General features: G+C 44.3%; 5 protein-coding genes across 12 annotated transcripts in view; 2 read left to right on the top strand and 3 right to left on the bottom strand.

The window, feature by feature from the left end:
* The first annotated feature begins 4,152 nt into the window (after nt 1–4,152).
* On the top strand, nt 4,153–6,994 carry LOC117143523 (LIM and senescent cell antigen-like-containing domain protein 1). Of its 3 annotated transcripts, XM_033308247.1 has the most exons (7): nt 4,162–4,257; nt 4,499–4,617; nt 5,623–5,742; nt 5,801–6,106; nt 6,161–6,302; nt 6,363–6,621; nt 6,690–6,994. In XM_033308247.1, exons 2-7 carry the CDS (start codon nt 4,604–4,606, stop codon nt 6,884–6,886), a joined length of 1,038 nt encoding a protein of 345 aa, XP_033164138.1. In that variant the 5' UTR covers nt 4,162–4,257; nt 4,499–4,603; the 3' UTR covers nt 6,887–6,994. The 3 variants fall into 3 exon arrangements, with proteins under 3 accessions (XP_033164139.1, XP_033164138.1, XP_033164137.1); XM_033308248.1 differs by lacking the exon at nt 4,499–4,617 and having other exon boundaries at nt 4,153–4,257; XM_033308246.1 differs by lacking the exons at nt 4,162–4,257; nt 4,499–4,617 and adding an exon at nt 5,245–5,556.
* A 114-nt stretch (nt 6,995–7,108) lies between these two features.
* LOC117143522 lies at nt 7,109–9,569 on the bottom strand. Its single transcript, XM_033308245.1, has 6 exons — nt 9,464–9,569; nt 8,951–9,406; nt 7,961–8,818; nt 7,728–7,903; nt 7,460–7,665; nt 7,109–7,405 (listed from the first exon to the last, which is right to left on the bottom strand). Exons 1-6 carry the CDS (start codon nt 9,497–9,499, stop codon nt 7,254–7,256), a joined length of 1,884 nt encoding a protein of 627 aa, XP_033164136.1. The 5' UTR covers nt 9,500–9,569; the 3' UTR covers nt 7,109–7,253.
* A 267-nt stretch (nt 9,570–9,836) lies between these two features.
* Nucleotides 9,837–11,327, top strand: LOC117144848 (zinc finger protein 718). 2 transcript variants are annotated; one of them, XM_033310251.1, is made up of 3 exons: nt 9,837–10,035; nt 10,109–11,169; nt 11,236–11,327. In XM_033310251.1, the coding sequence occupies exon 2, from the start codon at nt 10,129–10,131 to the stop codon at nt 10,900–10,902; it is 774 nt and encodes a 257-aa protein (XP_033166142.1). In that variant the 5' UTR covers nt 9,837–10,035; nt 10,109–10,128; the 3' UTR covers nt 10,903–11,169; nt 11,236–11,327. The 2 variants fall into 2 exon arrangements, with proteins under 2 accessions (XP_033166142.1, XP_033166141.1); XM_033310250.1 differs by having other exon boundaries at nt 10,105–11,169.
* Nucleotides 11,328–11,356: 29 nt separating this feature from the next.
* Nucleotides 11,357–22,863, bottom strand: part of LOC117144847 (kin of IRRE-like protein 1) — a 70,376-nt gene continuing 58,869 nt past the window's right edge. For 2 of the 5 annotated variants that reach the window (XM_033310244.1, XM_033310245.1), the window contains exon 15: nt 11,357–13,446. In XM_033310244.1, the coding sequence (XP_033166135.1) occupies nt 12,091–13,446 (1,356 nt within the window). In that variant the 3' untranslated portion in view covers nt 11,357–12,090. Of the gene's footprint in view, nt 13,447–14,648; nt 15,704–22,863 lie in introns of those variants that run through there. The other 3 variants (XM_033310246.1, XM_033310247.1, XM_033310249.1) reach the window with 3 other exon arrangements.
* LOC117144849 (putative cyclin-dependent serine/threonine-protein kinase DDB_G0272797/DDB_G0274007) lies at nt 14,630–15,430 on the bottom strand. Its single transcript, XM_033310253.1, has one exon. It carries the CDS (start codon nt 15,404–15,406, stop codon nt 14,657–14,659), a length of 750 nt encoding a protein of 249 aa, XP_033166144.1. The 5' UTR covers nt 15,407–15,430; the 3' UTR covers nt 14,630–14,656.

Below are 22,863 nucleotides of genomic sequence, written 5' to 3'. Positions count from 1 at the left end.
TACTATATATAGTGTGTGCCCTATAGTTACCCTTGCCAAATGCTAATGTACATATGCTTATATATCGAAGTACCTAGACCATGCCGGATCACACCTCCTGAAGCCCTGAGGTCATGTGACTAACCCACTGGAGATGAGAGGCGAGCGGAGTTTATGAAACACCCCCGAAAGGGTTTTTCCATCGCCTTAAACTGGTTATGGTTTGTTTTCATTTGGCATACTCACTTTATCGCACTGCCTGGTATTCTATCACTCAATCGAAATCGGGTATTGTATAATGTACGTCAGAATCGAGAATGTTGCGCTGCACCTGCTTACCTGGCAGTTTGTTGTGGTCGTTATCAATTAACATGCGATTAGTATTCCCGATCTTCCCCAGCTGACGACCCTCCCAGCGATGGATCATACACATATTAACTTACACATCTTTGGGCTAATCTCTGGCACTACGGGTATTTGCGCACTCCGCCCGAGGAGATTGCAGTCTCTTTTTTAGCATTTCTAGCAGCTGAATTCCCATTGCGAATTAACGTCACCATGGCAACGGCAACGACATCGTAGAGGCTAAATAGTTTTATTTTTAACTAAGCACATATACGAGCGTACATATATGTTTACTACTTTTCTGTTCTGTCGGCCGATCGGCGGCGACTATCTGCTGCTGCTTGGCTTTGTGCCCGATTCCTTCCTTCGAGTGCTAATGACATTGTCATAGTGCAAAACAAATGGACAGCTGTGCACGCTTCGCGCTGCCTTCACGTGAGTGGGTGGGCCAAGCAGTTCACCTGGGCTGGTTCAGGTGGGGTTTGGGAGTCATCTGTAGGAGTGATAAGTTAGCAAAGCTGTTCTCAAGTGGCTATCAGTCAAATAAACAAGTTATGTAAAGTTGGTGGTTGAGGGAAGCTAAAAATATCTAACTTGTAGACACTCTATCTTTATCAATAGAACGTATGTTTTGATTGCCAGCTTTCATGCTATATATATACATATATATAAGTATTAATAATGAAATGAATACTTATAATTTAGCTGTTTGCCCAGCAGCAGTTTCAGTATTTGAAATATTTTTAAGGTTTTTATAGACTTTTTGATAGGGAATGGAATGTGTCTGCTTTCTGGGGAGCATGGCGAAATGCTTTCAGTTTCTACGAACCACTTGGCTTGGGGGTGCCGAGAATAGAACAACAGCATTTGCCCCGGTAATGAACTTTGTAATGGGTCCGAAAGATAAAACTTAACGATCGCACCTTGGCGACAACAGGTCGTCGGCACTGCATTTGTGTGCGGATGGCGCTTGAGTATACATAGGCACTCCACACAGATACACAGATTTGAGTTGGCTTTCGGCTTTAATTGTCCAACATTTTCGCCGAATGCCTTTGTTTGCAGTTCGCTGTTGCCAGGCGCCAAAATGGTGACGCGCTGCCAACAATTGAATGTATTATTTGCCTTTTGGCTTCGGACTGCATACGAAATGCAAACTTTGGCAGGCGGGAAAATTGCTTTCGAATGTCTCGTTTTTTACTCGCTTTTTATTCGCTCTTTCCCTTTCTCGCCTGCCGGTGCCAACGCTCCAAATTCACTGCCCACGGGAACCGGATTGCACACTCCGTCAGGGGATTTCCCCCTTTTCCGGCGCCCACGCACCTCAAATTGAATTATTTACAGTCTGGCCTCGAAAAACCTGTGGCTGCTAAAATAAAAATTAACTTTTTTCTAATAGCTTGTTAGTTGGTTCGCAATATAAAAGTCTATCAATAACATTACATCGTGATCTAATCTGAAATCGAATTATTTCGAAACAAGTTATCAAGAAAACGTTATGTTTTGTTTCGTCAAGTGCGTCGGGTTGTAGAGGTCATACTGTATCTTCTGGGGGCAGCGGAATTTTTTGATTGTATTCACGTGCCGAGGTAAACCGTTTCAGTTCAAGTAAAACCCCCCGTAAGGTGGATTTCAGTTTCGAAATTTCTTGATAAGCTCGCTCGAGCAATAACGATAAACAACGAATGGCGATAAGACAATGCCAAAATGCAATGCGGACGCGGTCAGCGAGTATAATTGCGTTTTTTATGCAACGCGACCGCATATTTGGAATTTTTGATGTCGCGCCCAGAAACCGACCAAAAAGATGAATGGACGAGCTTGGAAGCTCAGATTTAAAGCTTTTCCCGCAGCTGCAATCGTTCCGAGCTCCAAGAGAAACCCACGTTTCACAGAGGCGTCTGAAAGTAATAAGAGCCATATAAGTAAAATATTTGGTCTAGCATACAGCGAGATCACAATGGTTTGGTTTTTCAAAAAACCACTTGGCTGGTAGCCAAGGGATAAAAGATCCAATGATTATCTAGTACATTAGTTCCAGTTGATAACACTATCGAAACATTGCTGCAATCCATTGGCATCACATTGGAAATGATTAAATGGAAAAACCCCCTTGAAAAAATTCCAACCTGCTCCTCTGCCAGCACCAGCACCAGTTGTCCATCTGGTTTGCCGGCTTTGGAACGCAGCTGCAATAATAGAGAGCATAATTGCATTTATTTTTAGACACCCACTGCAACTGCACTGCATCCGCTGGAAGTTTTCACATTCCACGCCGATATCCATATGCCCCAGCATGTTGCTCATACGCCCGAGTCACCGCTTGAATGTGGATGGGGGGCTTGCCTTGGCGAATTTTTGGTAAACAACAGCATAAAATCATGCGTAATAAACTTACAGCTACGCGTTGCTACGTGCCGAAAGTCTCGCAGTTCCCCGGTTTCCAGGTTCCACCACCTTTTTCCAATCATGTGACAGTGAGCACTGAAAAAAATATATACATATGTATGTATCTACCAAATGGATGCCACACTGTGAGAGGTTCAGGATGAGCGTTAAGAATATGCGTTAAAATATATAAATTTATTTCTCAACAGCATAGTTAAATAGTTAAGTAAGACATTTGTCAGCAGCATAATTCAATAGTTAGGTAAGACGTATGCTGTAATATGGGGTTACATATTTTTCAGTGCTAGATTGTGGATGGTATTGGATCTCGTTCTTATGGCGGTTGTTGTTCGTCCGTCTCGCTCGCACAACCGGCGGCCTTGTGGGACACCTTGTTTGTTTTTTGTTATGCTGGAAAAAAACTCATTTAATAATAATAAATAAAGGCGACACACAAAAAAGTGAGATTGATAAACAAAGAGCGCCGCGCTGATCGATTCGCCTGGCAACCCGTTTTAACGGGACAACGCTCCATAAAACACCAAGCGATACAATACTATAATATATATACTCAGATACAAATAAAGCACATTCTGAAACTGCAGCTGGGGTTTTATCTCCTTTCACATTGCGGAAGTCGGCGAGGGGTGTTTCAAAAATATGACCCTCACACCCACAAGGCGGAAGTTTGCCGCAAACAGACATTCGGGGAAGCAATTAAAGCAAACAAATAATGCATTTACATGCATGTACCGTGGGCACTTCAAAATGCTTGTTCTTTGTAGAGAATTTTAAATTATTGGCGATCAGGAATTATATGAAAAAGTAATTACACCTGTAAGAAACTCATTTCATAATGATTGTGGGTTTCTCACCAACTTTATAAGCTCTTGATTCTCTTATCAATACATATTTTCTAATGATAAGTATCATCGAAACTGATATGACATTTGTGGCATTGGATTCTTTTGTAGTTTCCCTGCACATTTATTTATGTATTTCCCCAATTGGCGTGTCACATAACACCAAGACAATCAATCAAATTCAATGCTTAAGGGGTTTCCTGCCTGCAGCCTAAATTAGCATGCGAACAGGTCTTGTTTACAAACAAATAGTATTTTATTATAAGTAAAAGGCAGTTAGCTGATAAGAGCGCGTTACGAAACTGCTTCCAAGAAGAACAGCAGTTGGCCAGCAGCTGATAAGAAGCTGAAACAAAGAAGCAAAAATGCTACGCTGCAAAATGCTACGCTGATAAGCGAGGCGCCTTAAATCGTAAAGTTATTTTAACAAATGTATTTTGGTAACATAGGCTAATCGCGAATTTAAATTGGCGCTCAGTAGTAGTAGGTGGTTATCGATTGACTTTCAGGGCTACCTGCCACGAGAACAGATAGAGCTATCGATAGGCAGGTTGTACAGGGATTTTTTAGTGATAAAGTAGAGTGGTTTTTTCTGCGTCTTTTTCCACGGAGGCTGTTAATTAAATGAAGAGTAATTTAACTGCAGCAAGCTGTGGCTTTAATTAAAAAGGTTTCTCTGAAGGTAAATAGTACCTTTTCCGTTGAATGCACTTCTTAAAATGTGAACAAGTTCAAGTGAAACGCGTGAAATTCCAGAGATTTGCCCATTTTGGCAATATAAATGTTGTTGTTTTTGTGCTGCGATAGCGCTGCGCAGATCGTCTGCTTGGCTGAAAATCAACCGGATCTGGCTAGAACGCCGCCAAGCGAGCAGAGCTCAAAGCCAGAAGACACAGATTGATAATTTCTATATGTTTTTGCAGTGTTTCACTCGCCGTGATCCGAAAACGTCGTACACCAGGTGCAACAGGTGCCGTTGTTCGCAAGTGAAAACCAGTTGAAAGCAACTAAAAAGAAAAGCCCACAGAATGCCGCCCGTGCAGTAAGCAGAATGTTCCGCCCCACTTTCTAAACGTCCTTGGCTTCGAAACGCCCACATATTGCATCATTTGGCAGCATAATAATCATCGTTATCCACTTGCACAAATAAGCATTTTGCTAATTAATAAAAAAAAATATATATAACTATTTAAGGCTAGCAGTGCCTATCATTCATGCCCTCATCCAGTGTTAACCCTCTGCCAGCGATGCGGGCGCTTTGAACCCCCATTCAATGCAATTTTCCTGCCAGATGTTTACTCCAACGATGACGTCATGGCCACATTCAAATTTATTTTTAAACGCCGCCACTCGAGAGCGTGTGTGTGTGTGTGTGAGACTGTCTGTGTATTGTTTACTATTCGTATTTTTGTGTGTATTCGTCGGATTTGATTATGATGAGTGGGCCGCTGTTGTGTTGGCGGCAAACCCAATTCCAATTGGATGCTAGAACTTGTAACCCCTTTTGGATTCCAAAGAATGTTCAATGACTCAATCAGTAGTGGGGAGTTTGATAGTTACAACTTAATATATATGGTTTATATACAAACTTTTCAAATGGCGCTCCTGCTTGTAATGATTAGTTTAATTACCCAATATAGCCATTTAGCCAGCCTAAAGCGAATATGATAATTCTTCGTATATATTTTATACATATATAACCTGTCCCGAAACGATATATCACCAAGTCATCACATCTGCAGCGTACCACGCTTGATATCCAACTGCCATGCGACACTCTCTGTAATGAAAGCTAAACGTCCACGGAATGCCAGAAAGCTTTTTGGCTGTGCATTCGAAGGAAATATGATTCAGACAGCGTCAACAGAGCCGGCAAGCGATAAGTCTCATTGTTTTGTCCAGTTTCTCACTTCACGCCCTGCCCTAAAGTCGTTTTTCTTTGCGCTCAAGCTATAACCATGATGTACTCCAAGGCTGAAGTGTAATGGCCTCTGAAATGGTTAGTTACTTACCAACAACTAATCCTGATCTTCTCCTTAATTCACAGAGTCCAGGCAGGGAACATGTCGCTGGGTGCAATGCATTGTACGCGATGTGCCGACGGCTTCGAGCCGACTGAGAAGATTGTCAACTCCAATGGAGAACTCTGGCACACACAGTGCTTTGTGTAAGTAAACCTCAATGTAGTTGTTTCAATAATACCCTCACTAATAAACATTTTCCAGATGTGCCCAGTGCTTCCGACCCTTCCAGGATGGCATATTCTATGAGTTCGAGGGCCGCAAGTACTGTGAACGCGACTTTCACGTGCTTTTCGCTCCCTGCTGCAACAAGTGCGGCGAGTTCGTCATCGGACGGGTCATCAAGGCCATGTCAGCTAGCTGGCATCCACAGTGCTTCCGCTGCCAATTGTGCGCCAAGGAGCTAGCTGATTGCGGATTCATCAAGAACCAGAACCGCGCCTTGTGCCACGAGTGCAATGCCAAGGTGAAGGCGGAGATTACCGGCCGATATGTATGCCAAAAATGCCAGTAGGTTTCAAAGGCTTTAGGTAAAAACATGTTGCTAATTACTCTGCTTTTCAGCGGCCTCATCGACGAGGAGCCTTTGCGATTCCGGGGCGAAGTGTACCACGGCTATCACTTCAGTTGCACGGCCTGCGGCACAGAGTTGGATTCCACTGCCCGGGAGGTCAAGAGCCGGCCAGGATTGGCTGCTAACGATATGGTGGGTTCTTTTTTTTTTAGCAAATAAGAAGCAACTAAGTAATGAATTATTTCATTACAGAACGAACTGTATTGTCTGCGTTGTCACGATAAAATGGGCATTCCCATATGTGGCGCCTGTCGTCGGCCGATTGAGGAGCGGGTGGTAACGGCGCTCGGAAAGCACTGGCATGTGGAACACTTCGTGTGCGCCAAGTGCGAGAAGCCCTTCCTGGGCCACCGACACTACGAGAAGCGGGGATTGGCCTACTGCGAGACGCACTATCATCAGCTCTTTGGCAACCTGTGCTTCGTGTGCAACCAAGTTATTGGAGGCGATGGTGAGTAACTTAATTGAACTATTTTCTGGGTTTATTTAATTAATGCACTCATTCCATAATGCCAACAGTTTTCACTGCCTTAAACAAGGCCTGGTGTGTGCACCACTTTGCGTGCTCCGTGTGCGACACGAAGATGACACAAAAATCGAAATTCTACGAGTACGACGAGAAGCCGGTGTGCAAAAAGTGCTATGACCGATTTCCAAACGAACTCAGACGACGTCTGCGCACCGCCCACGAGATGACAATGAAAAAGAACACCTAATGCCTTGGAGCGAGTCTTAGATCCACACCAAACAGTGCCTTTGTCGTTGTAGACCCGCTTTCACTACCGTTTTTAACATTTGAGAAACTAAAACCAAACAAACTAAAACCTCTTGTGCATGTCCTTTCCATCTGTTGTAATCCTGTTGTGTGTAATTTCAATTTTAAATCGAAAATCAACGGCATCAATAGCTAGGGAACATAACATATTGTATTAACAGCCTTTAACGTTGTTATTTAATTGAATTTTATTTATATATAAATGTTTTTAAAATTATAAAACGTAATGCTTATTCGCAATAACTTCGTAATGAGTTTGACCCGATTTGTTGTTGTGTCAAGTAAAGGGCATTTGATGCACTCCAAATTTACAAGCTCAACAGCTTTTGAATAAGGCTTTCCGATTTAATTACGGCTATATTGTTGAGATATTTGACACTATCGATATGAACTAACTGGTGAACCTTCAAAACCTCCGCCAGATAGGAAACCTGAGCTGCATTCGGGTTGTGCGGAAATTCTATAAAGTGACTGTTCAAATGTTATGCTCAAGTCAAATGTTTAATTAGCATACCGTCAATCACGCAAAGGTTTGTGGAACAGGGAACGGTGAAGTCTGATGGATATCGACGGATATCCACTTCGGTTACGTCCCCTACGTTCGTGAAATCGAGAAACATTACCCGGTACTTCGTCTGCTGCTGTGGAACAACTATAATCTGTTCCACTTTGCCGCGATTCCAGGAACCCTGAAATCTGGCAAGCACATATTCCTTGACACTGTCAAAAATGGTAATAATATATTAACCTAACATTGGTATGGTATGGTATAGTATAGTTACACTGGCTTATAAGGCTCACAGTCTCTAATTAGTAACCATGAATTCAGGGCATGAAATTCGGAGGCGTATTTGCTGTCAAAGGCCCCAAAAATACCTCGATTTTTTTTTGAACTGTCCACAACAATGAGATCAATGCCTTCCTTAGATTCGATTGAAAGTCTACGCATCTCAAAAGGCTAATAAATAAATAAATAAAATTTGGCTCTCAATGAGAATTTATATTATCTACTCACAGGTTGTAGGACACGTTCGTTTTTCGGCATTACGATTCCATTTGTTTGGGCATTAGTTTTATGGATAGAGGGAAGTTCCAAGTTTAACTTATGGCTCGGAAGCTGTAACGGATAATTAGCTTTTGGTGTTAAGCAATGTTTTACGTCTTCATCTTTAGGCTTTGGTGCAGTGTCCTGATCAGTTTTAGTTGCCTCATCAGCCAGCAAAGCTATAAAGCCAAGCGCCTTATTAGAGGCTCCTTCAGTAACCAGTACTTTAGTTGATTTTGATTGATCAATTTGACCGGAGTCCTGTTGCTTAAGTATCTCCTCACACTCATTCTGCATCTCTGGTTTCGATTCGATTGCAGGAATTGTAATGCGTTCATCAACTAGTGAAGGTTGCGGTCCTTCTAAGGAACATGACTTCTTATTCTCGGCCACAGATTTTGGGTTTCGTAGCAACTTCTTACTGTTGAAAAATGCTTTTAACTGTTCATTTACCGAAAAGTTCATCTTCGTGTTTACTAGTTCCACGAGGTGTATTCCAGGGCCCTTTTTAAAGGTTGCCATATATTTCTTGCCCACGAATTGCGAGTTGAAGGCAATTACATCATTGGAATAGTCACACTTCAATACATTCTTGAGCTGCACCAGTTGGCTGGAACAGGGCAGTGCTATTAACTCATCACTGATAGCCTTTAAATCGGAAAAAGGTCCAGGCTGTTTGATTCCCAGATCGACCAAAAATAAGTAGGAAACACCACCGACCTCCTTACAAATCTTCGCCCGCAAATACCTGCCATTAACGTGGGCTAGGCACCATCCATTTGGTGGTGGATTATTTATTCTGGGCAATATCGTAGCTGTGGTATTAACCTGTGAAGATACAACACTTTTTAATTCGAAATAGTCTCGTCAACATTAGATATTTCAGTAGAACTTGCTATCATAAACGCATTTTACTTATAATTTAGGATTTTTCTCGAATGTGTCTCCATGTGTACAAACCTTTTTGCAAACTTCGTCAAACGCTTGTTCAGCAGATTTGCTGGCTTTGCGAATATAGCAACGATTACTGGATATGAAGTTCGTAATGTATACCATTACACCGCTTGGCGGAGAAACAGGAATATCATTTTTGGCCGCAATGATGCTGGAACTGCCGGCGTTATTGCACTGCAAATCCGGAAGAATGGGTAAACGGCTGAGGGGTGTTGGCGACGCCTCAACTACAGATTTGTCAGCATTTAAGGAACATGCCCCCTCCAAAGTTGATTCCCCGTCGCTCTGGAACACGGAATATTCATTGGGAGAAACCAACGCGGGCAGCGGGATGCAGATGTAGCGATGACGTAGCCAATCCTGTCGCTGACAATGCTTGGAGCAGTAGAAGTCCCCGCAGCGCTGACAGATCCTTTCCGCTGCGTTTGCGCAATGGACGCATTTTCCTTTGGCTTGCGCAAGCTGAATTACAATACAATTTGTTGGTGTTCGGCTACATTTTTAAAAGTTTATTCTTACTTCTTCAGCACCGGCAACTGCCTTTTGTGCTAGCATTTTGTCGCACTTTATTTCCGATCGAAAAGGAAGAGATTTTCAACGTCAGTTCAGCTAAAACCCCATGGTGTTACCAGATACGGAAATCCGATTAACGGAACTTAAAAATGCACATTAGCAAAGAAATGCCGTTTTCCCACTTATTTATTTATAACATGTTAAACTATTAAATATTTTTTGGCAGTTAGTATTAAATATATTCATATATGCATATTCATACTTAATTACAATCATATGGCTTAGAAATAGTTTGCTCTTAATATATGAGACATACTTTAAAGTGTAGTTCAGTGTAATCAGCTGTTTGGTTGTTTATCGGTAAAAGTCTTATCGATAATTGTGGGTAGCTGCATTTGATTTGGCAGTTCAATTTTTAAATATTGGCAAGTTTAATACTGAAAATGTCGCAACCATCTGGTGAATTCCGTTGCCGAGTTTGCCTTAAAGAGGATGAACTCCTGGTGGATATTTATGAGATCGTAGAAGAGATGCAGGTAGACCTGTGCACCTTGTTGGAAACGTGTGGCGGCATAAAGGTGAGCCTTAATGTTTTTAGCAAGTTAATTTATAAGATTCAATAATATCTTTCCAATTATTCGCATCAGGTAGACCGCAGAGATGTGCAGCCAATGTATTTATGCCAGGAGTGCACCAACGAGCTTCTCATCGCCGCAAAGTTTCGCAAAAAGTGCGAGGAGTCGGAGAAGTTGCGCGATATGGCTCACGAGATAAGCATGGACACGGCAGAACGCCTAGCTTCGGAGGAAATAATTATTATTGATCCCAGCGACTATATTGAACAGCTCTCCGCTGTGGAGGATCCCGAAAATGAACCTATTGGAGTTTCACGCTGGAACTGCCAGCATTGTGGCGCTGGTTTCCAGCAATCGGAAGCACTGCGTCGGCACATCCAAAAAGTCCATGCTTCAACAACTATTATTGACTGTAGGGATTGCAGGCGGATCTTTACGAAAGTGGGTTCCTACCAGGTCCACAATTGCTCTCATGCCAAGTCACTCAAACGTAAGCACAAGTGCCTGGAGTACGGTAAGTGCCTTCAATCCGCCTCTAGTCTGGCAAGCCACATTCGCCTGCACACCGACGAAAGGGCCTTCACCTGCGATCAGTGCGCCAAGGCCTTCAGGACCAATGGAGCATTGGAGGCTCATCTGAGGCGCCACAAACAGGTCATGCAGCACAAGTGTCCGCACTGCGGGCGTGGATTTGTAGAATTCAGCAACCTGCGACGCCATATAGTTGCCAGGCACACGGAGAAACGTCCGCATCTTTGCAACTTCTGTCAGCGCAGTTTCTCCAGGGTCTACATGCTGGAGCTGCATCTTCGTACACACACTGGCGAAAGACCCTACGCCTGCCAGCATTGTGACAAACGTTTTGCCTAGCTGGGAGTCCTCAAGAGTCACGAGCGGATCCATACCGGTGAAACCGGACAGTGATAAGTTGCAGATCGCCGCTTTGGGCCAATGAACTCTGATCGCGGTCAAGGTAGCAGATATCAGCCCTATCAGTGACTTCGGCAGCTTCTTTCAATGCCAAGGCATACAGCCCACAGCGATTTGTTTTGCAAAGTCCGAGGCTCTTCTTACATCGGATAAAGATCAACGAATTTGAGAGTTGTGCCTCTAAAGTGTGAGGCCTTGTCTGTGTCTGTAAGTTTTGTATCCGTACTGACTGCTTTTTTTGTACTAAATACCATTCCCGATTTCTTTTTCCAGCATTGCCTTCCTGCTTAAATGAAATCCCGCAGAGCAGCTGTATGAAAATCAGTTATGCTTAAGAAATCCTAAGCCCAGAAAGAACACTATTCAGTTTTGATTTTTTAAATTCTTTATTGCATGCAGGTAAGAGTTAGTAATGTTTCCTTTTGTAATTGGTTTACATTTGCTTTGACTTGCAATTATCCTAGAAGTTACAACAAGTGACGCAGGTATATGCTATAAATATCCGTATAATGTATAGATGTATATCGGGCTTGTATGGTATATTCTTTAGATGAATTTAAATTATAATTGAAGAGACAAACTTGTACTCGTAAATAACTAGGTTGAGAGCACGAATTGTCGTTTGATTTTTATTTCCATATCTAACCCGCTCTCGGGACATCTTCGATCCTATTTGTACAATATTGTTTATGTATATTTATATGGTTGTATTTATAAATATGGTTAGTCATCTTTTGATTTGATTTTCATGCAGTTTCGAGTAATTGGCTTAATTTAACTATGCGTAAATTACGAAATTAGTTTAGTTCTTCGGGTGCGATTCCTCGTATGGCTCAATTCTCTTTGGGCTTGCTTCGGGTCGTATCTTTGTCTTCCATTATGGCGGCGGGATAGCTGCACTGTTCCACATCTACATCGGTTTCGGGTTCGGTAAGAGGGTCTTGATCAGAATCGAAGGTAGGGGTCGGGTCGTTTTCGTATTGGTTTTGGGATCACACTTATTCTACAAAAGCGTCGCCTCTGGGGTAAACGGAAATGCGAAAGGAATCGATTTAATATCTAGGTGGGGCCAAATAACTGGTCAACAGGTGAGAAACAGGTGCATAACTGGGTGCCCATTGCTCCTGTCTACAGCGCTGATCCCTGCTCTATCCTTCGCTGATACTTACGCGCCTGCACGCTCAGATCGTCGAGGAGTAGTTCGCTGGACGACTTGGATCGCTTGGGGAAGATCAGGGCCTTGCGGAGGGGTGTCACATGGGCTATGGCCACCTGGGAGCGGGATTGCGGCTTGGGCGGTGGCCTTGGCGCTCGTTTCTGCTTGTGAGAGGGCTTCCTTAGCTGCTGCACAAAGGACTTACTAACGGTGGAGCCTCTATTGAAGTCCTCTGTCTTGTTGAGCGCCACATCGGCGGCGTACTTCTGTAACGTCTTGTTGTCCTGCGACTTCAAGCGCTCGAAGAGATTGGTAAGAGTGCGGGAGCGAGGTGGCGATGGAGCCGCATACTTGTTGAGGTTCAACTGGGGCGTGCTGTGTTTGGGCGTTCGCCCAGCTCCCATTCCCGCACTGGCGGTGGGCGTGGTCGAGGCCGTTTGCGCTCGGCTGGCGAACACCTCGTCATCAAGTTCGCTCAGGCTGACCAGCATGTGCTCGTCCTCGAAGAGATCATCGGTATTGGTCTGCGTCTGCGTGCCCTTGTCATCCTCGTTCTCGTCATCGTAGCAGGAGAAGATCTCATCAAAAGCCGCATTCACTATGAACGACTCGTCTTGCAGCTCTTCGTTATCCTCCAAGCTGCCATGTCTTCGCAGGGTGCCGAACAAGTTCTTCCGATAGTCCTCGAAGGTGGACTGCTGCAGTTGCTCCCTGGAGCGATTCACTCGCTGGGACGGCTGGGATGGCCAAAAGCCGGTGGCCAGTGTTTGAGTGCTGCAACTGTTGGTCAAAACCCCCTCGTGCATGGTCGGCTGCTTTTGTGGCTGCGACTGTGTTCGTGAGCGTGCGATTTGCTGATGTTGCAGGTGTGGCTCGTGTTGCTGCTGCAGTTGCTGCTGCTGCAAACGCTGGCGGTGCAATTGCTGCACCAGCCGCTGGCGCATCTCCTGCGAGCGGCGCTTCAGCTGGCTGTACTTGCTTTGGGTGGTGGTGCCGCCGTTCGTCTCATACTTACTCAGCTCCCGCTCCGGATGGCGATCCTCCTCCTCCGCCAGGCGACGTTGCAGGGCCAGCGTTTCGAACGTGTGCACCACACTGCCCACATGGGTGTTGATCTCGGGTATGCCCAGATCTCCGCTAAATAGATCGGCATTGCGTCTGGTCAGCGTCTTGGTGGCATGTCCATGTCCTGGGGCGTGGCAGTGACGCAGGGGCGGCACTGGGCAGCTGGAATCGGAGGGATAGTGCTCGAGGAACTCACAGGAATCCTGCTGCCAGAGCAGGTTGCCCAGTTCGTCGTGACCGCTGCTTCTGGCCTGGGAACTCGACTGGAGGTGTTGGAAGCAGTGTGGTTTTGTGGTGTGTCGATGTTGTTGTTGTTGTTGTTGATGATGATGTTGTTGTGTGGTTTGAGTTGAGTTGTTGGCAGATATTTCAAGCAATTCGTTAATGAAACAAATAAACAAAATCTAATTAGCCGAGTTGGGGGCAAAACACGGTCTGCATTTGGGTGCTAAGTTGGTGGCTGGTGAGCTTTTTTCGGGTTTATCGGTTTTTTCTTTTTTTTTTCATTTTTGGCTAGGGGTCAGGGGTCAGGAAGTGGTGGGCCTGGCTTAGGTCTACAATAGAAGTAACTAGTTTCATACGCTTATACATTCTATATACACATTTAACAATAAGCTGCATATGCCATCTCAATGGTCTTTCAATTGCCTTCAGACATCCGCTACGAACTAAATTAGTTTATAGAGACTATTATTCGAAAACAACAAGCTGCCCAAACAGTTGGCACTCAAAACACTTAGCTCCTCGTCCTCCCAAGCCTTTTGTGTAAGCGGTAGCTGTAAAAATGCCGGGAATCCACTTCCGGCAGCCGCAAATTCTAGTTTGCATTGCAATCGGCAATGCATCTTGTAGATCAAAATTCTGTCTTGCGAATTCGCTCAATCAAGTGAATACTTTCAACCATTTGGCAAACACACATGTATATGTATGAGTGAGTCTGTGGGTGTGTGCGTTCAACAAATGCAGGTATTTAGTGGGTGTCCCAAAAATGCTCCCGAATTCCACAATTGTTGCATGTTGCTGGTACTATTCAGATTCTTGATTACTAGATAAGTGAACTGAATATGTATATCTTGTTTCAGGTCTATTAATTTAAAATTAAAAATTCAATTAAATCAATGTAATCAAAAACCTGGCCAATTAAGTGCACGCATAGGAATGTTAATGCATAATATTGGCTGTTATTTTCATTGACCTATGCCCTTAGGCCAATTAATTGGAACAATTGAATATATCACTCGTTGTGCAATATTTCGTGCTTAGTAATTAAATCATTAACTTAAAAATGGAAAAATAACGAATAAACATCGAGAATAACCTCTATAGTAAATCAAGTAAATGTTTTTTTTTCTGATCTTTTAAAGCAGCAACGCTAAAATATGAGTGATGTAAAGGATCCGACTGCTGCTTTTGGAACACCCTCAACCCTCAGTGTTTGTTAGTGTGTGTGTGTGTGCCTGAGTGTGCTGGTGTCTAATAGTAGTTATTATCGAATGGTAGGCTATCACTGGAGCTGGAGTAGTGCTGCTGCTGCTGCGGTGGCAGCGGCAACACCTGGTTGCCGCAACCGTTGCGCTTGGCTGACTTGCTGTTGCCGCTGCACTTAGGCGGCTGCAGCTGCTGTTGCTGCTGCTGCATCTGCTGCTTGTGCAGGACCTTGAAGTCGTCCTGCGACTTGCTGCTGCTGCCCTTCGAGCCGTGCTTGCCGTTCTTGTGCCCCTTGCCGTGCTTGGTGTGCTTCAGGCTGTGGTGTTGCTGCTGCTGCAGCTGATGCTGCTGCTGTTGCTGCTGCTGATGTTGCTGGTGTGGCTGCTGCACGTGCGGATGGCTGTAGCGATCGCTGCCGTGCTGCGGATGGTAGTGGTGCTCGATGTGGGCTATGTTGCTGCTGCTGTGGTAGTGCTGGTGCTGCTGGTGCGGCAGATGCTGCTGGTTGTGGTTGCTGTTGTCGCTGGCGGTGCCGCTGCTGCCATAGCTGTAGATCTGCGACTTGGACTGGCTGCGCAGCGGCTGCTGCTGCATGGTGGCCACACTGTAGTGGTCCAAACTGTCGAAGGTCTGCAGATAGTGCGGATTGATCTGGGTGCAGTAGTCGCCGCCACTGTTGCTCGGCTGCTTGCGGTCCAGGGTGTTGCGTGCATTGCTGCCGGGATGCTGCTGGTAGGTCAAGTGCTGGTAGTGCGACTCCTGTTGCTGCTGCTGCTGTTTGGCGCCGTTTTTCATGGGCAGCGGGGGCGGTTGTGGGGACTTTCTGTGACCGCTCGACTTGAAGCTGTTGTTGCCGCTATGCAGGGTCAGGCTGTTGTTGCTGTTGCTGTTGTTGCTGTTGCTGTGGTTGCTGCTGCTGCAGTCCGACTTCGTCTTGATGGCCACGAACGTGTTGGGCAGCGGCGGCAGCAGGGGCGGCGTACCGGTGGGCGTGGCTATCGTGGTAGAGGGCGAGCTGGCCCCGCCCACTTCCCGTTCCCGCTCGCGCTACGCGATGTGATGACCGCCAAATGTTCGAAGTACCGGAACGCTCTGATTTTTGTGGTGTTTTTTTTCGAGGGGTTGTTGTTGGTTGTTGGTTGTGGTGTTGTGGTTGTCGAGTGGTTGGTGTTTTGGTGGGTAGTTCACATTACAATTGTGGTGTGCGTGTGTTGGTTAAATGCGCATTTTGGTTGGTTGGTTGTTTGTTATCGGAAAATGAAATGTCAGAGCGTAAAAAGAGACGAAAAAGGAAAAGAGTAGACACTTATCATATAAGTTGTGTATGATATAAGTATTTAAATATTTTTGCTTAAGAAGAGTATACGTAGGTGTCGTGGTGTGAGTGTTGGTGTTCGGTATTTTTTTGGGGGAATCGGGAAGTGCGTCCGTTGACATTTGTCTTAACTGTGTTTGCTTGGTCACTAACCGATGGACGGTTCAGTTGGTAATTCATATATACATATAGCTAAGCTCGACTCACGTACAGGTGCTAGGAAAGGTATAAAAATAGGTGATATATTCGTGCATTCGCGGGCTACATTAATATTTACACAATCTAGGTGCACAATCTTATCCAGATCTCGGCCAGCGCCCTGTGAGCTTCAAGACAATAAATGTGCAAAACGTTCCACTTAAATTAGGGATACTGCTGCAGGTGCTTTTCGGGGGTGAACTCGTTGGGGATTTCATGCTAGGATGCAAGGATGCAGTTGCAGGCGAGCGGGGGAAATGGCTAATTGGCGAGCGAAAACTTATTAAATTTAGCTGCAAGTTAAGCGATGGCACACCCACACACAGTTACACATGCATATAACGCTAATTAACCAGGCTAATTTGAAAAAAGCGAGCGCAAAGTTTGCATTAAGTTAAGTTAAACGAAGTTCTCGCATTTAAGGACTTTTCGTGACTTCTGTTTGAGGCGGCGTGGTAGGCAATTTATACATTAAATTAAAAAAGTTTCCGCCCCGCGGCGTCAGTAGGCACAACTGTTCTTTTATATTCTTTTAACCCAGCAGCTTCCTTCTGTCTGAGGAGCACTGTAAATGCACTTTATGCATAGTCAATAACGCACTCACATACGCACGCACGCACACACACACACACACATGAAAGCGGTAGTGGAAAAGGGGCCAGGGGTGTGGGGGTTAAAGAAAACTTTCAGTCGCTCACTCAATGCACTCTCAAAGACACTACAGGGTGCACTTGTCGAGCAACTTGGCTCAGCGGAAAAGTTGACAGGCATTGACATAATTTTACGCGCCATGACGACTTGAAGGAGCCGCAGGATGTGTCTGAATGTCGAGTGCTCGAGTGCCACACCCGACTGGTGCTGCCATTGCATCAGCATTTTCTGCATCATTTAGTTACTGGTACGCTCGCGAATTGATGGAAACTTAATAGACCTGCCACATAATTGTGGCTAATGATGGATGACTGCGAATCGAAGACCATCTGCTGCCCAGAAAGAGTCCACGTAAAATCGTTGAGCGGCGGAACAGCGGTGGCAACATCATCAACAGCAGCCGGAAATGGGAAAATGGGTTGGGAATGGGAATGAGAACTGGAATGGGTGCGCTCGGCGGAAGTTCAACTCAGTGCCACAAAAATTTGAAAACTTTGTAAACAAAACTTTGAACTCGGCACTTTTGCTGCTGGCGCGAAACGAAACGAAAAACATCAGGCGACGATCCGCAGGACCTTTAGGATAAAAATGGCTGAGCATCCGTCCCACCCCTGCCCCCTTCTCCCGGTTGTCAACTGCACAAAGTTTTCCACACGGCAAATGGTAACTGAACTTGCTCGAAACTTGGACGAGAACGACGACAGGCACTGGAGTTCAACTGGAATCCACTCTGCATACAACAACAAAGGCGTTCATCAATTGTCCGGCGGATGTTGAGTTCAGGCGGAGAGGAATCTGGTTTTCAGTGCTGAAAGGGGGTCCCGCCAACAGACGGACCAGAGATGCAGATAGAGGGAGAGCGGTGACAGCGACAAGGACAACGACAACGACAGTTGCAGTCAGGCTTCCGCTAAGCTCGGCTACATCCGCCCCCACCTCAATCTCAGAACCCACTATCCTCCAATTTACACGCAAGAAAAATCAGCACAGTTACCCATCAATAATAATGATAATTTTAAAAAAAATTTCATTATATGTATTTTATCCTAAAATCATAAAAACTGACAATTTTCTTGAACATAATAATATTAATAAGATTATAAAAATTAACCTGTTCTTTTCGAGCGTTTTCTCTCAGTGCACTTCCACACGGATCAATGCTAACTGCACTTCAAAAATGGCTTCTATCTGCCATACACAACACTACGAAATCCAAATGGCGAAGAAAAAAAGTAAATTCAAACGAATTTTCTTTTGTAAATATTACTTTGTGTAGTTCTCGGAGAAGGGGAAGATGGTCGCTCTGCATTTCATTTGAAGAAAATGATACAAGTTTTCCCCACAGCTGCTGCTGTCCACCGCCCACCACACCCACTTTTCAAACCCCCTTTCCGCCCACACGCACGGCTGTGTTGTTGCTGTGCTTTGTGCACCATTGTAATAACTATCTCGGCGAGTGTTTGAAATGCGTTTACCGAAAACTTTTACGGCTCTGGCGCTGCGAAAGTGCAAGAATGTTTACGGGTTTCTTTCTTTTCTTTCGGAATTTCGGTGGGGGTGGGCTGTCACTTTCTTATTTCAGATTTAAATAAAATTGCACGTTGCTGTAGTGCATAAAAGATGCCCAAAATAGTTGGCAACGCAAATAATATTGAACATACTTCTCGTTCCACAGCGCAATGGCTTTGTATTATGCTCTTTTGCATATATGCAACCATATTTATCGAGTATTTTTAATATTTTTTTAATTATAGTTACTCAGTTAACATTGCCAATTTAGTTTGCATTTTCAAATATTAATGACACATTATATACCTACTAGGTTTCACAAAAATCCGATGCATAATTTAGCACATTGAATTTAAAATTATGCGCATTCTTTTGACTGTCAGTTTTAAATAAATCGCCATTTGTCGTGCTGCATAAGAGGTGCCCAAAAAAGTATGCAACGCTTTATTCGCGCGGCGAAAATATCGCGCATACGCCGCGTTGTAAATACGCAGTAATGGCCCATAAAAGATAGCATATTGAAGTAGTAATTGTCGAAACCCAAATCACGCCATAAATTACCCAAATGTATGCCCGAAAAATATGCACGGCGAGCGCAGTTTAATTAAATGATTAACACAGATATTTACAGCACGGGACTGCCAAAAAAAAAAAAAAAAAAAAAAACGGGCTCTTCGCACCTGCGGGAACTTCCGCTTTCACGTCGCACACGAACACGGGTCAACAGGAAATACATGTTGTGGCCATGTCGCTCTCATCACCCTCCTTCCGCCAATAACCTGCTTTGGCCGCTATCCCCTTTTATGCGAGTATGTATGTATCTTCTGTACATACCGGTATCCCAGTGTCCTGGGCAACGGTCAATTGCTTTGCTTAAACAGTCGACAGTCGGCGGTTTGGCCTGCGTTTGTTTTGTTTGCTGATTGCGCAAATATTTGCGCAGGCATTAAACGCAGAATTGATGGCCAAAAGGGGCTGTGCCACTGCCGTGACCAGAGTCCGGCCGCAATATAAATTTAAATATTAACGCCCCGACTTAACGTCGATGAGTCGCCATCGCCATCGCCAGCGTCGTCGTTCTGAGTCCTGAGCCTTAGTAGTGCTGTCCCCCCTGTCTGTAGGTGTTTTTGGTTCAGCCTCCGTCTGACTTCTTGACCAAAGTGAAAGGCAAACGTTTGCCTTAATGTTAACAGCCTCGTTACTTTTTATTGCACGCACCGCGCCAAGTTAGAGGTCGAGGAAAAGCCAAAAATTTTCTGTGCGGTCATTACCGCACGGGCAACCAAAGAAAAAAAAAAAGGTACCAAAATTGTGATTATGAACACAAATTTGCGCTTAAATTGCGGGCATTTCCTCTCGCTTCTGTTGGTTAAGGCGTTGGCGCTTTTTATTAAAAACCGCCAAGTCATTAAATTTTATTACAAGTTTAATTTTTCAATAAGGCCGCATAAAGGGGCGCGACGGGAAATCCAAAAGAAGGTGAACGTTGCGGTTTTAGCAAAGTTAAAAGGGATTGAATGATTCTAGCCCTTTTGGCAAACAAGTTAATAATGCGATCTAGTTTATTATTATATTCAGTGCTTCGAATTTTCAGTTTCGACTAATGGTGCAATTTTAAACAGTTTATTGGTTGGGATGTCCATTAATTTGGCCCAGAACATTTAATCTATTTTCATTTAGTTTATTTAATAGAAAGTATAGGGTTCGTTGAAGGATCTATAACAAGTAATGTAGAAAATGTAACATCAGTGCCACTTTCAAATTGTCAAAAAGACATGTCAACGTTTATTATTTAATCCCAGTCTGTTGCATTAGTAGTGGTGTCGCAAAGTGACTACATTAAGCGCAGTTTGAGCACACACACACATGCACCGCATCAACGCACAGGTGTGCAGATGCGATGATGCCGAAAGGTGAAAAAGTCGAGTCAAGGGGTCCGTGTTTGAGTTAGTTATACGGCCACTAGCTGTGTATATTTACTATTTTACTTGGCCAGCCGTCAGAAAGGAAGGCGCGCCCGTAAAATTCAAATTTCATGTGTTGTGTTTGCCCGAAGCATATTAAAAAATAAAATGCACCTGCAAACGCAGAGCCGTACACGCACACATAAATTACATTTATAGTGGTACAGCCGGCGGAAACTTTGCTTTTCCATGGAGCATGCCATTTATGACATCCGCGCTAAAGTGCCGAAAAAAAAAAATTGTGGCAAGGAGTAGAGAAGCTACGGCAACGCATAAAAAGCATATTAAATGCCTTTTGCCTTCGCCGTTGTTCGTCGCCTTTGTCTTGGAAGCCCTGCAAGGACTATGGACTATGGCTCGAACCGGAATTTGCGGCGCAGCCAGAGATTCCAGACTCCAGAAATCGTTGGACGGGTAGAGAATATGGAATAATCTGTAGTCTCTGGAGACCGGGGGATTTTGTTTGTCATCTTTTAATGGCGCAATTAGAGCGCACAGAATGCGTTTACTGAAATCTGAGCGGCGGCGGCGGCTGCTGCTGCTGCTGCTGCTGCTGCTGCCACTGCCAGGCATCATAAAGGATTTTTAATAATAGCGCCAAATTACAATAGACAAGAAAAACCCACGCTCACACTTACATACACTCGCACACAATCGCAAACACATGGCAGCAAATTGCGTATACGGCGTGTGGCACTTTGAAACAAAAACCGAACCACGACAATGCAAAGTTCGCTCGATGGGCGTGGCAGTTGTCTGCCAAGGCGAGTTCGACTCGCTGTTTGTTGTTAGCTGTAATTTGATGCGCCATTGTTTTCCTTAATCCCACTGCACCAGCCATTTTCCTCTGTGAAAACACCACCCCCCCCCCCCACGCTTTTCCACGGCTTTTCCCTGTCAGTTGAGATTCTTTTTGCCCATTACGTTTAGTTTTCTCTTCCAAGCCATTGCTATGCAATTTCGGGCACCGCCTTGAGGATAATTTATGCGCGCATTGTTTCTTCATTTTGCGTGGCTTGTCATTAGTTTGCAGGGCAGGCGATGGGCTGTGGGCGGTGGTGTCAAAAGTGGCTGCAGTGCAGCAGCTGCAGGAATTTATGGTCTCCGAGTTGTTTTGTTCACGTGGCCTGTGGCCCAGAATTAAACTTTCCTGCCGCGCCACGTCATCTCCGGTGGAGAATTCAAATTGTTTTCTGATTCTCGGACAGAACTCATTGCCAAATGGCTGAATTAAGCTCTTTAAGACGATGGGCATTCGACTCGACTCGATGAACTCGATGCGGAAATGCACACGCAATAATTTACGACTTCGGGGGCAGCAGGGAGTGCTGCAGATAGGGCGGTAGTGCAACATAAATCCATTTTGGGAAATTTATGGAGCATTGAACTTATAACGAAATACAATAAAATCTGCATTCCGCTCGACAAATGCAGCGAAAACTCGAGAATTCTCCGACGGAAACAACGGAGCAGAAAAATAATAAAATTTATTAATTCCGGAGCATTGAGCTGCCGTTACCTCTTTGACAATAAAAATGTTTCTCAGAGCGAAATTTCAAATTATTTTTTCTAAGATATATAAAATTTGTGCAATACTCGTCCAGTTTTTCAATTGTTCTTTGACTAATATTTACTTTAATATATCTTTGGCTTCGTTGTATTGCCTTTATAGGGTACTACTGTACTGGCTCGTCTCCATTGAATTGGATAATAATTTTCAATGGCATTTTCCGAGTTGCCTTCTCCCACGCTCGAGTAGCAGCAGGCAAATGTCGTGGGAGGACGCAAAAGAAGTCCAGCAGAAGACATAATAAAATTAATGCCGGAGCATTATGTGTTCTTTCCCGGACTCGAGACCGTCCGCCTGTTTGTCCGTGTGTCTAGGCCCTGTAGACGTGTGTTTGTCAATGCAATGAGCCATTAAAGGCTCACACATAACGAGGCCATAAGAAGGCAATGACGTAAGAGTCAACTATCGAGGGGAATAAATCATATCGGGCCTTATTCAGGTCGCTTCCCACTTAAGCCCTGTCTTGAGTTGAATGCATAACAGAATGCGATATTTATGGAATTCTTCTGGCAGCTTTCATCAGTACTTACGCTGTTTCGGCAACCGAAAGACGTTGCTAAATGGCAGAGGAGCTCACAGGGCGCTATTCCATCTGGAAAATCTCTATTATGCCTATACTCTAAAAACACCAGATAGAATTTTCAATCAAAACGGTGCGGAGTGCAGCGAGCTTTATATAGTTTGTATTATTTGTGCAAGATTGGTGCAAAAACTGTGGGAGAGACAATCTGGTGAAATCATAATGCAAGTAGAAAACTAATAATAAATACTGATAATTAAAGCGAAACGAACTGAGCCAATGCAGAAAAACAGCTTTAAACAAGGCACAACAACGAACGGGCGACAGACAGAGACAGATAGAGAGACACAGAGTGAGATGGAATCGATAATAATACAAAATTATAATTTCCATTTATGGCTGCAGGTGAAATACTTAATTCAATTTCAGTCAATTTATGTTTGTTGTTTTTTTTTTTTTGCTAGCTAAAATATTTGAAATTGCAATTAACTGAAACGCAAAAGGTATGTACGTATAGTTTAAAAA

This window comes from Drosophila mauritiana, chromosome 3R (assembly GCF_004382145.1).
Source record: "Drosophila mauritiana strain mau12 chromosome 3R, ASM438214v1, whole genome shotgun sequence".
NCBI classification, from domain to species: Eukaryota; Metazoa; Arthropoda; class Insecta; order Diptera; family Drosophilidae; genus Drosophila; species Drosophila mauritiana.
This window is presented reverse-complemented; position numbering and strand designations above follow the sequence as displayed.